The sequence below is a fragment of the Erpetoichthys calabaricus genome, chromosome 10, assembly GCF_900747795.2.
Source record: "Erpetoichthys calabaricus chromosome 10, fErpCal1.3, whole genome shotgun sequence".
Taxonomy (NCBI): Eukaryota; Metazoa; Chordata; class Cladistia; order Polypteriformes; family Polypteridae; genus Erpetoichthys; species Erpetoichthys calabaricus.
Genome location: NC_041403.2, coordinates 69,376,867 through 69,390,772, shown reverse-complemented (window position 1 = coordinate 69,390,772; position 13,906 = coordinate 69,376,867). Strand labels below are relative to the sequence as shown.

At 37.2% G+C, this 13,906-nt stretch overlaps 1 protein-coding gene across 3 annotated transcripts in view; it reads right to left on the bottom strand.

Annotated features, from left to right (window-relative positions):
* LOC114659129 (calcium-activated chloride channel regulator 1-like) overlaps positions 1–13,906 on the bottom strand; it is a 45,435-nt gene that overhangs the window by 14,240 nt on the left and 17,289 nt on the right. For all 3 annotated transcript variants that reach the window (XM_051933053.1, XM_028811390.2, XM_028811391.2), the window contains exons 5-10: positions 10,107–10,281; positions 7,028–7,249; positions 6,678–6,905; positions 4,983–5,160; positions 2,031–2,137; positions 1,717–1,935 (exon numbers count right to left, since the gene is read on the bottom strand). In XM_051933053.1, the coding sequence (XP_051789013.1) occupies positions 1,717–1,935; positions 2,031–2,137; positions 4,983–5,160; positions 6,678–6,905; positions 7,028–7,249; positions 10,107–10,281 (1,129 nt within the window). The remainder of the gene's footprint in view (positions 1–1,716; positions 1,936–2,030; positions 2,138–4,982; positions 5,161–6,677; positions 6,906–7,027; positions 7,250–10,106; positions 10,282–13,906) is intronic.

Below are 13,906 nucleotides of genomic sequence, written 5' to 3'. Positions count from 1 at the left end.
CCAGGACAGTCTGTACAAACGTCAATAAACAAATAGCTAGTGTGCTTTAAGATTCTCTTTGGTTTTAAAAACATTTCGTAGTGCAAAAATGAAACCTTAATCAATTCCAGTATTCTAGTGCTTCTCAAACTCAGTCCTGGGGACCCCATAGAGGCTGCAAGTTTTTGAACAAAACAGTTTCACAATCAGTGAGTTATTAATTAGCTGGTCTTTTTTCTCTTCATTTATCCATCATTCAGAAAAGCAGTGTGATTTTTACATTTATAACATATTTTGAAATATTTATATTTTGGTAAAGCTCAGTATGATTCAATTTTGTTATTTTATCATGTACTTTGCTGTCTTAATTACATCTTAATAAAGACAATTAACAATGAACAGAGCAGACACCCAGGAAAAAGACAGTGAATGCTAAAAGGCTGCAACTACTTCAGTGTCAGACCCACTATAACGTGCTCATTAAATTATAATGGATCAAATAACCAGAACACTTGGAAACGCAGAATGCAAATGATGATGATGATTAAAATCTTAAAAAGCAAGTTAAAAAAACACAAAATTATTCCTATGTAACATACTGTGTATAAATACTTGGTACAGTCTAATACAGGGGTGGGCAGATTCTGTCCTGGAGGTTCGCAGTGGCTGCAGGTTTTTGCTCCAACCCAATTGCTTAATAAGAAGCACTTATTGCTCAAGTAACACTTCAGCTTCACTTTAGTAGTCTTGCTCGTTAAGATTTTGAACTCTTATTGCTTATTTTAGTCTTAAACAGCTGTATTCTTGGTTTTTAATTAAATTAGCAATGACATGCAAAAGACAAAAAGAAACCAACATTTCTCCATTTAGCTTGTTTTCATTTACACCTGCGAGTACGTATTATGCACTATTTGGTTTAATTAAACACTTGGAAGGAAAGTGTAGAGAAAAAAGTGAAGCACTGAGAATTACTCATCTGTTTTAGACTTCAAATCATTTGGATGATATTCTTAGAAAGGAAAATAAATCTAGGATATGAGAATGACCTGACATGGCAGAGTTAAAGCACTACCAAGTAATGCAATTAAATAATTGAAAAGGATTGTTTTTTAATTAAACAACTGGGTTGGAACAAAAACCTGCAGCCACTGCGGCCCTCCAGGACTGAATCTGCCCACCCCTGGTCTAATAGAAAGGTACCAAACTTAGTTTTGTAATTTCTGTATTGACCCCAAAACATAGAAACTGGCAAAAAATAGCTTGCTTAATTAAGTTAGGAGTCCAATCAAAAATTAAGTTACCTGCAGCCACATTGCATTCTAAGCATAGGGTTTGAAAATGATGGAACTACTCATGTTGTTAATAATCATAATCTACAGCCATAGAGCGAGTTATCATGACAACCATCATTCCTTTTTAACTGTAAATCCTCAATACAAAAAAATGACTTAAACCAGTAAAGTATAACAGTTCCCCTAATGACCTTCTCATCACTAAAACTGGTTTTCTAGGACTGAGGTCTTTGACATTTAAAGCACAAATGTAATCTGTAGGTAACTAAATGATTAACAGGACTACTCCAGGCCTGAAATACAGCATAGCATGTTTAATTTCAAATGGAAAAAACTACAAAAATGCATTATTATGTAACAAATAACATTGTTAATATTTTATATTATGTGGACTTCAAAAAGTTATTACAGTGTAAAAGTACTCAGTTAATTATAGTTCAATCACCTCTGCTGTCCCAGGGATTTTCAAACGAGACACTTTTAATGCTGTATCTTCTACAAAACTACCACTGTAGTCAATTCCAGTTGGGCTGAATACTGAAATAGTAGGCTTAGCTGCCTGCCACGTCACCACAAAAAAGGTATCGTTCCCAACTGTTCTGTCGATGGACACAGTTCCATTTAGCCAGCTATTGCCTGGAATGTTCTTTCCAGCACTTTCAAGCTAGGAAAAGTTAAAAAGGAAATATTGATTATAATGTATCATACATATACGGTATGTTATTTCCTCAGTTTTTTTTTTTGTTTTATTTTATTTACCTGAAGAGCCTGATTAGACGTATTCCCATCTCTTGCAGAAATTCCAGCAAATGCATCTATGAGTCCATTGGAGTCAAGACTATCAGTGGCTGAAAACTGTAAGCCTCCTGAAAGATTCACACACAAGCAATTGACTTAGGCACTGTCATTTGTGCTGTAGAGATTTCTCCATTTAAAGATTCTAGTATAAACTATCAGACCTCCAACCAAATTGAATTGATTCAGAATACCATGACTTACTGATTACCTTATTCAAGGTACAATTCAATACTCTCCTCTTCCTAGGTCATGGATTAGAAATATTTGGTCCTCTCCCCTACCCAGCCAGCCTCTTGTCATTTGCAATGAGTTTACAAAGACACAATATGATAATTGTAGTAAAAGCGTTAACCAGAAGTTCTACTGCTTTCCCTTTTGATATAATTCTAAATTAGGAATTCAAAAAGGTTTAGAGTCCCCATTACACTACATGACTTTTACAGCAATTTTCACTTTTACTGTGATTGCCAGTACTAAAACATGACAGTAGCATGTGACTCAACATGACCAAATCAACAAGGTTTAAATTTTGTCTTAAGCAATAGGGGTGGACTTCTGTATGTACAAGAATTGACAAGTTCAATGCATACAATGTGAGTGAAAAGAAAGAAGAAAAATGTATATTTTGGACTATGCAAACTGAACAAAAGCTCTTCTGTCCAATTTCTCATGTTTGTCATAGCCTGAAAGAATCTAAAAAGGAAAATGATGGGACTGCAGCAGAACTCACTTTACCTGGATAACATTTGTACGACCACTGGCACTGTGAAGCAGCACGTTAATTGGCTGTCAAAATGTGGCAAGCTTGCATTACTTTGGAAATCTGACACTGCGCTGACAACTCACGAGTGAGTTAAAAAATATGTCATGCCTTGTGATTTACCAGTATTTAACCTGACATCCTCAAGACAACAAGATCTAGCAGCTGCAGTTGTAAAGTTTCACATGCCATGAAATGAATACCCAAAGAGTGAATACAGGAATAGTATTACATTCATAACTAGTTTTATATAAATTTATATAAATTTTCAAATCAAATTAAATTAAATTTAGTTTGGGAAAAGACTAATGTTATGATTGGATCCAGTTTGTTGTTTTTTTGTTCCTTATAAATTTCTTCTGCTGCGTTGTTCTTGGTGGCTTTCCCTTTATATGTTAGGGAAAACTACACATTGGTGTTTCATGTTAATAATTTAACCACAAGTTAATATCATTTTATTATTGTATATTTTTGTACAGTAGCTTCTGCATTTTGTGATAGGATATGCTGCACTGTTGCTAGGGGTTGTCTTCCTGAAGGCACTTTGTGCCACATCATGGACACTCAGCTTTATAAACGTGTGGTATTCAGTGCAGGTTCTAAGATTCAACAGTCCAACACCTCCATCATTCATGTTCTCATAATAAACATATTTTAATTTTTCATTCACACCATTTTTTGTTTTGGCTTTTGTTACAATCTTGTGTCTAAGTTTTTGTGGAAGCACATCTAATTAATGAACAGTTTCAAGTCTGGAATTTTGGTGCCAGTAATACCTTCTTGTTGTTGACTTTGGGCAATAATCTCATTTGACAATAATGACAGTTTTATATTTTGGTTTTGGCTGCAGCTTCTTACATTTAAGGATTCAACCCTTGAGTAACTTCAACATGTGTATTCTTAGTATTGAAAGTCATTTGGTTTTCGATTCACAGCAACTCTGCTTTTGGCTCCACTACCAACAGCATAGTTTATGAATTTTGGCTTGCAGCACTCACCATTCAACTTTGTTTTTGGCATCGTGTTAAGGTTTTATGATGGTACGTCTTTTCTAACTGACTTCTAGTTCTTCAACGTTTAGTATTTTGGTTTTGACAATAGATTCTCTGACTTTGGGTATTGACCCTCACTAAAGAAACGCGTGTCTCCCATTTTGTCTACCTTCCTCTATGCAATAGGTGGTGAGTTATTTTATGGGATTTGTGTCAACTGGAACTAAAAAAACAGATGGACATTGTTGGTGCTGTGGTCCAACAGACTATCCTGGATAACACAACTGGCATAACAACCAAATGCTTCTAGTGAACTGAAATGCCATGCCATTAAACTGATTCATTCGTTGTTTTTCTCTTAATCTATATGTTTCAGTGCAGAGTGACAGGGGCTGGATCCTATTCTGGCAACTTTGGAAACAAGGTAAGAATTAATCTGCATGTCTAGGCAGTCCATTTTATTGCACACCCACCCATACACATAATAACACGGGCCACAGTCAGCCTAACCTGCACATCTTTAGGATGAGGATGCAACTAGAAATACATGAAGAAATCCATGCAGACACGGTAAGCACATGCAGACTCCACAGAGACCTTTCAGGGGCTGTCAAGTAGACCCAGGACTTTGAAACTGTGAACAGTAACTATTACTGTAACAACCTTACACACAGTACTACTGAACTTGAAAAATGAATGGACAATATTCTATTATTAAGTTGCTTTACTATTAACAGACAATCTAAAACTACACAGAATCCCTGAGGAAAACCCCAGGATCTAGCAGGTAAGGCAATGGACACCTGCTCAGTCCTCTTCACAGCCTAAAATGACTCTGACCATGTTACTCTGTGTGTTAGAGCTCCTGTTGTAAAAATATGAAAATAATTTTAGTTTAGTGATTTTTAAGTTATTTTGAATTAAAGTGTCAGCTACATTTTATAAAAACCCGAGCATGAGAAGGACAACTGTAACTGTATAGTATGCATAACTGTCTAAAAACAAACAAATTAACAGCCCTACTGTAATTTGTAATATATATAATTTGAAAATATATCTACATTGAAAGTTTTTTTTTGAAAGAAGGAATTGCTTGAATCAAATAACTAAATAAAAGTCAAATAAATAATAAAAGTCCTCCATAGAGTTGTTTGACCTTACCTGTGATGTTGGACATTGTTTCAAGTTCTTTAGCTGCACTTGGTCCGAGGGCTATTGTGTGGATGATTGTGCCACTTGTTTGAACTTCATTCACACATGAACCAACTGTACCATCTTCTCCATCAGTCAGCAATACTATCTCATTACCATTTATCTGTGAGTTTAGTTTTCTGAACACCTTTTTAAAACAAAGGCTATAAGTTAGTTGTAGGTAAGACATCTAGCTGTACTGTAATCTTTGATTTTGGGGAATGCCATTACTCACTGCAGAAGGGCACACTGCCTCAGTTTTATCCCTCCCAACAACATGCCACTCTGGTTTAATTTTAAGTGTAATTTTGTACTCCCCTCTTCCCTGTCTAGCCTTCCCTTCACCTCCCTTAAAAAGATTCTTAACTTAATGACTTTAGTTCTCTTATGTTATCGTGTTTGGCTAAAAGGCACCTGGTCGTCTTTCTTGGTTGCCACTGCTAATCTCCACTTGTTTACAATGGGGCTGATCACATTAAATGCCATTGCATCCTTAGCTTATCAGGACTTCATCGTGTGTGGAGATATTTTGATGGTTCAGGGCTTGGAATGTTTCATTTCCTGCTTTCTTTATTTTTTTTCTTCCCTCCCACACTTTTTAATTTATTTTGTTGTGCATTACATTCAGTTTGAAAGCATTATCTTCCTTGCAGCTGTACTAGACTAACAGAGTCTGAGATCCCAAACCCCAACTTCAACTACATGACATAAATCCCATGTTCAATCAAGATTCTTATTTTCCTTTAAACAGGCTTATTTCCCAAAATGTACTTCAATTCTACTCCACACCAGATTAACTTCATCTTACTCCACCACTGACTCACCTGCCGGAGGTAGGGTGACATTTTTTAAAGTCAGACGCAGGTATACTTCTGACACATCAGAGGTGTAGCTCAGAAGCACTCCTGGGTCAGACTGAGCTCCAGATGCTGTCACCCATTGTACTTGGGAAATGCATGTCCTGGGAAGGCCTCAACAGGAAAAGGAACACCAACACTTTCAACTGGGATGCTCATCCACCCTGGCTGTTTATTTATTATGATGGTCCCCTGACCAGGTAAAGAAACATAATCCGTCCCTGCTGGGATTCCAGTCCATTTATATCTTCCATTACAAAAGCACTTGGTATATTAGTATTTTACTCCCAGCTACCATCACTAACAGTTCATCACTCATGAACATCTTAGTCACTACTTTTTCGAGAAAGGTTTGTTGTGTTTTAAATGTTGCCACTTTAACTGCATTTGTTTTCATTTTATGATTTATTCAGATGTATCAGTTCTCCTTGGAGTTATCAGCATCAGCTTCGGTGTATACTGCTTATTCACTTGCATTATATGTGCATATCAATTTAACCCTACAAAGTTGGTTCCCACCTTGCGCTCAATGCAGTTAAGATGGGCTCTGGCCTTCATAACACTTAGGTGTGCTCAATGGATGGATGGTACATTTGCTGTAATATGTTTGTCATTTGCAAGATTTATTCAAGACAGGAGCCAAAGTTGAACAGGATGCCAGGTCAAGGCACATTTACATACACTCATTTTATGGATCAGTGTAGCAACAGAGCTAACCACTGTGCCACTTTGGTACCATTCTAAGGCCTATGTAAACATAATAATTCTTAAAAGAGCTTTAAACATTAAATTCTCATAGCCAACTTACTTCAAATGCTTTCCTGATTCCAGAACAGATGCTTGTTCCACCACTTGCAAGATTGGGTAGATATTTGGTAAGTGCAGTTCGAGACGCATAATCTGTAATAGTAGTTAATTCTCGGAGAGTACTCGCTGCAGAATTAAACTGCACAATTCCAAGCTGGGAACCCGTTTCAATGATCTGGAGAATAAAAAGCTCTGCTGCCTGACGGAGCCTGTCCTTTCTTTGCGAAGCCTTTAAAAAAATTGTAATTAATAAGTTAAATTATGATTCATGGTATTTTTATAATGTGAATTGAGTCACACTATAACTTAAAGAAAAGAATAGAAAAGAAAAGGAAAAAAATAATAACATACACTCATGCTGGAAGATACATCCAGAACGAGACAGACAATTCGATTTCCCCCTTGAAGGTAAGTAAACGTAGTCCGTGGAGGAACACTGTCACTCATGGGCTTACTGGCCTTGAAGTCTTTGGACTGTTCAATCACCTCCCAAACACTCTTAGACTTGCACATCTTATTTTGCATATTGGGAGCCTCTTCATTGTGGGACTTTGAGTTACAAAACTCAATGATCTGCAAGAGCAAAATGATAGTGAATCAGCCACTGTCTCACAGATTAAAAGATGCATGTACCCCTCTAACATCAGCATTATTGTTTGTTCTTTTAGGATACAAATATGAGTTAATCAGTTATAGAAAAGATAAAATGAAGAAACAGTGACTTAGTCTGGTGAAATGCCTGAAGCTCCATCTAAACCAGATACATTCTATTTCTATCTGACCTTATAATGGCATTACCAAGTTTCCATAGTTCCACCACAGCCCCAAAGTCATGGGTTCAATACTGGTCTGGTCTGTATCTGTGTAGAGTCGTCATGTCTGTGTGGATTTTCTTTCTAATTAGGTTAATTGGTAACTGACAAATGGTACTGAAGGAGTGTGTTTGTGTGAGAGAAAGTATACCAAGTGCTGCTGGCAAAGGCTTTAGACCAAGTCACTCTCTTGGATTAAGTGGGTTTGAAAGAGAATAATAGATTAATAGAACAGCCCCTCGTGCGCATTGTAAATGTAATGGCAGCAATGTACTGTGCACTGACTTTAACTTGCAGCAGTGAATCCCCTCTGAATGAATCTCTTCTGATAAATGTTGCCGTTCATTTATTTCTGATATCAAGGATGAGAGCCTGCCTGCCACTTGTGTCAGTTTAAACTTTGTTACAGGGATGGATTTGAATGTGACACCATGACTAGCCCAGTTTCCATTTGCCTTGGAATGGGGGAGAACCTTCCAGAAAAATGATGAGGTCACTTCCACCAAAGACAGTCAATGCACTGCCTCTTCTGCTTCTGCTCTGATATAAATACACCCCACTGACAGGAAGAGGCTGTCATTCATGACCAGATCTTTGTGAGAGATTTGTCTCCAACAATGGCTCTCTGTTCTTCTGGCACGATAAAGTGCTATACCATGTTTTCTCTGTTTTCCATGTGATTCATTATACAGTAGAGATATTAACTAGGATTACCAGCTGGTACTCCAGCTCTTTTTTTTGTTTCTGCTTGTTTTTATATATACTGTATTTTTTATTTTTCATCTTAATTATACTCTTAGATTATATGTTTTGTCAAATAAAGATGAGTTGATGTAATAAAAACCTATCAAATGTTGGTTCCTGCCAAGTGACGCATGCTGCACAGACAAATTGCAGCTTCCTTAAACCTGAACAGGATTAAGTGTGTGATTGGATGATAGTGTGATTTCGTTTTACTCAAAAAACTGCAGCACAGTGGCGCAGTGGTAGTGCTGCTGCCACGCAGTTAGGAGACCTGGGTTCACTTCCCGGGTCCTCCCTGTGTGGATTTTGCATGTTCTCCCCGTGTCTGTGTGGGTTTCCTCCCACAGTCCAAAGACATGCAGGTTAGGTGCATTGGCGACTCTACATTGTCCCTAGTGTGTGTGCCCTGCAGTGGGCTGGTACCCTGCCCAGGGTTTGTTTCCTGCCTTGCGCCCTGTGTTAGCTGGGATTGGCTTCAGCAGACCCCTGTGACCCTGTAGTTAGGATATAGTGGGTTGTATAAGGGATGGATTCAAAAAACTTAAAAAATGTCTCAGTTTCCCAGCATTAGCAACTGGAGAGCACTTTCATGTGTAGTTTGAGAATAGAAGGAGCCACCAAGGGACATTATTTCCACTATCTCTGAGTTATCTCTTAGTAATTTTTTAATTTTAAAATAAAACAGCAAAAGTGGTCAACAGCCTGGCATATTTTGCAGATCACAGAAAGTGAAGGCATAATGAAGAAAGTGAAGTAGAGCATATACATTATGACTCTGTTAGCTTAATGCTTCATAAATACACAGAGAAGTTAGCTACAGTACGTTGATGGCAGATTTTCTTCAGCCTCTGCAAGCCACCACCAGAAAATGAAGGCATTACCTGCATATGCTTAGGTTCAGTGTGATAATAAAACTCCTGTTTATGTTCTGCCTTACCTGTTGGTATTTTGCATTTCTGATTGTTTTCATCAATCCCTTGTGGTTTTTATTCAATAAGCTCATACAATCTCACTTAGTGGGGAAGAAAAGGGTAACAAATATGCATCTGGAACCCAAGATTCATGAGGAATACAATGGATCAGAATTTCTAATGAAGTGTACTGTTATGAGCGGAAGTCAATAATCCAATACAAAAAAGAATGCATGGACATGGCAGAAATGCAAATTCAATAGATCTCAGGTTGCTTTCTTTTCAGTTGGTCAGGTAATCAGTTTAATAGCATAAATTGAATTAGTAGGTTGTAAAACAAACAGAGGAATGTAGAAAATCAGAATAGTTTTGTAGCAAAGATGCCCAAATGGAAAAGAGTGACATGGAGATGAGAAAATACTAAAAGGACCTGGCAAAACAGGAACTCAGTAAACAAGCAGAGGGTCAAAGAACCAGGAAGGACAGTGGAAAGCACCAGAATTCTCAAAAGTAAAATGTATATTAAAAATGTAATCAAAAACCAAAGGTATGGTTACAAAAAACATGAAAAATTATGTTTCTTATGTGATATCGCCCTGCAGAACATATTTTTTTTAGTTTTCATTAATAGTTCCCAAAAGTGTGACATCTGTAAAACTGTGTCACCATCTTGAATACTCATCATCTAGAAGACATTATGCACCACAATGGCATCAGACACATCACCAGCAACAAGTATTACTGTGAGAAATAACAAGTCAGCAGCTGTGATCAAGCATATAAAAACTGACTTGATTATATCACAAAAATAAGTTTCGATAAATACAAAGCAAAAAATACAAAATTAACATGTATAGAAATGATCAAAAATGAAATAGAAGGTAAAAAAACCCAGAATCACTACAAGTGTAAGTTGTGAATCTGAAATAAGAAACGGGGGTCCTCTTCTCGCCTCCTACTTACTGCATTAAGTCCCTGGAAAAACATAATTGAGGATGTAGTCCTCTGTTTTTTGTCAGGAAAAAACTGGCACTTTTCAGTTGGTGATCCCGTAGCTTGGTCTACTTCACAGGGTTTGATTCCAGAACACTGAGGATCTTTGCATTCCGCCACGACTCCAGTTATATCTACAGAGCACCTAGACAAACAGAAAGACTTGGTTAATTTAGCATAATTTCTCACCAAAAAATTGCATTTGATTTACTGTGTGCAAAGACTAGTTGCATATTATTTTTGAATAAAATGTACTCATTCATAACGTATATTTTTAAAGCATATTACACCCAATTTTAAACACTTGGAATGTAATTATGAATCCTGCAAGACAAGAAGTGAATAATTCAAATACATGGCTTCCTCTCTGATTAGTCCAAAATCTTTCATGCTCTGTGCACCCAACTTGGGGCCTGTAGGAACCTCACATCGTACCAGGTCCATAGAAAACCACACATAAATACTTAAGCCCACAACTCGTGCAAGTGGATCTCCTTTCTCGGTTGCTAAGCATTAGGTTATTTTGACACCTAACAGTTCTCATCTACGTGTGGCTCACTCTCTGACAACAGCTTATGAGGCAATAGAATGAGTGATAGAATTCCTAAAACTCAATAATCTAAAGCAATATGAATAAAACTAATGATGTAGAAAATTAAAAATGATTTAGTTTACAGGTTTTCCTTGTGTTCATGAGGGTTTTCTATGGGTATGGAAGATTGGTTTTGTTCTAGCCCACCCACCACAGCTTGATCTGAATACCTCTATTTGAGGAGTGCTATTGAAGTTCTGTCACTTATACTTTCACATCACTTTTCAGTGATGTACAGCTTGAGTCTGCAGTGTTTTTATTTTTCTGCTCCGGCATTCCTTTTTACACTCTGGTTAGCTTCATAAAGCACTCTTTGACAGCACAGGTGGCTAATAGCCTTATATAAAATAACGATTGATTGCCTGATACTTATGCTTTCACTCTAGAGCAAATGGGGGTGCAATGCTGAGAGCTGCTGCCCCACAGACACAGTATTGTGGGTTTGAACCCTGTGCACATTACTTTTCCATGTGGAGTTTGCACTTTCTTACCATGGCTGCATGAGTTTTCTTACCACAATCCCAAAGACATGCGGGTGAGGTTAGGTCATGACACAAAATGTGAGATGTGTGTGTGAATAGTCCCTGTGATGGACTTGCACCCTGTCCAGAACTGTTTTCCTCCTTTGCACTATCAGCAAAAAATATTATGTGACACCAAGATGGATCTATGGACAGCAGTGGCACCATCAACTGAAACTGATCCATGAGGGAATCCAACATCTTTGCTGATTATTGTCCTGCAGCATGACCAGGGACAACATATTTCAGGATTCAGCTATAGAGGTCTTTTTGTCTTTCTACATTTAATTTTTCATCCCTTGTACATAACTGTTCTCCTTTATAAATATATATTTGCTGTTTTATTCCACTGGAATGAGCTAAACAAGTGACCTTGGTGACTATAAATTAGGTGTTATAGTTAGCAGTTGGGCATGTGGGTTCTTGCGTCTCCCAAATAGCTGCCCCTTATGGCTTCCAAAAAACACACGCTACCAATGCTAGTCAATCCTGCTGACAGAAACAGATTTTGGATCATAAGGATCATTGCACCATGAAACAGGCCTTAACCAAACAAATCCTATCTGAATTCAACATAAGTGTGGAGTATACTTGCAGCATACTATCTCAGAATACACTCCATATCAGACTTTGTCTCAAATGGACAACAACAGCCAAAGTCCATATTGTGTAGCGAACTTTTCAGTGAAAAGTAAGAAGATAAGTCTCTAGAAGGTGCAAAAGTAGGTCTCTTGATTCCCAGTGAAGAGCATCTGAAGTTGCTGACCATGTTCATCCTTTTAGCATATCAGCACTGGAATAGGGATAGGAATAAACTGGGAATTCTGTGCATGTTATGACAATAATGATCCTATAAGCCATATATTTGAAAGAAGAGCTGGTTTTGAGAACTGTGGCAAACACATGAGAAGAACTGTCAAGTCAAGTCAAGTCTAGTTGGGGGGCATGCACTGGTACAGTGTGTTGCCGCACCCACTACACAACGAAACAACTCAGGATCCTAGTTTGCAATCCCCCAGGCAGACACGCGGTCCAGTCCCACCCTCCGGAAATGTGCCATAAAACTATTTTAAAGTCAGTAACTGCAATATAAGTAGAATAGTTACCTATTTCCTAACATTCTCTATCAGTTACAAGGCCAAGATGTCTATCTCTTATTATGGTAACAATGAGTTCAAAGAACATTATCAATGCTGGGTGGGGTCCTAGTCTTTTACACTCATCAATTTGGAAATACCACTGAACCCACTACACTTCTTTGGGAACACGGGAGTACCAGAAAAAAAATCCTCAAAGACAAGAACAACACACAAATTCCACAAAAGCAGCACCTTGACCTGAGATTCAAACCTATAACCATTCTTATCCATCAATAGAAAATCAATGTTTTTGTTTTTAATATTTCTTAAATTTCCAATGAATGAGTGAACATTGATAAGTGATTAAGCTTTTGGCATTTCAGTTCAGTTTATTTATGACATCATGAGTATGCAAAATATATTCCATATACAACTGCTTTACCCTAATGCTAGCTTCATTACATCTGATTCCCATGTATTTTTAAATTATTGTCAAAAATACATCAATCACCAACAGAGTTCTGAATTTGAATCCCCTCTTCTGAGATCTTCTAACACTAAAATTGAAAATATCTCCAAGCCTTAGGTGAACTTCCTTCTCAGCTTTATGATTTTGGCTCTTCAGAGCTCTCCAACCTAAATTTGTAATTTTAAGAAACACCTACTTCTTCATTCAAATTGGTCTAAATTCATTTACGTATTTGTTTTAAAATTTAAGAGTCCATGGTGTCCAGACCTCGCTGTTAACCCACTGTCCACTCTGATTCCTATTTGTTGTATGTTTCTTTTCTATAATGTTGATTCTTGTGCCCAATGTGGAAGGTGCTATACTAACATTAGGATGAAAGGATGGACCGCAGTCTATCAAACAAAACAGTCCATTCCCTGTCTTTAGGTGCAAGATATCAATGCTGTCGTCCAAATAAACACACCCTGATTCTTTTCATAGTGGTGGATCTTTGGGTTCCTGCAACTTATGAGCACACATCTTCTTCCCATATCATGAGATATCAACCACTTACAAAATGGTATTGTTTAATTTCACACTGTTTGATATTTCTGGGTGAAGCTCTGAGACAATACTAAATGTCATTTTGAAGAAAGACACTGCAGAGCACCAAGGAGCATTTGAAAGTAAACTCTAAAGGTTGCTTATATTCTCTTTTCACATTTTACACAAATCGCTATAGGGTACTTGAGTTCTTCAGGGGTTTCATTTGTACTTTAAACAAACACAAATCTGAACTTCAGCAGTTCAAATATTCCAGTGGTAGATAAAGTGCTTTGAATCTCTGGCTGACATGACACAATCACTTAAGTATTTAACAGAATTCGCATTCCTTTCATTAGCAGCATGTCTGCTTGACACATAACATAAAGCACTTTGACGTTTAACTGACTTTTTAGTTTATCAGTCTGCCAGGCAGGTTCATATGTAAACCTGAGCTTGTATTAAATCAGCTGAAAAAAAAATACATACATATTTATATGCATATGTATATGTACATGTATACACTATATATATATATAGTGTATATACAGTATATATATATATATATATATATATATATATATATA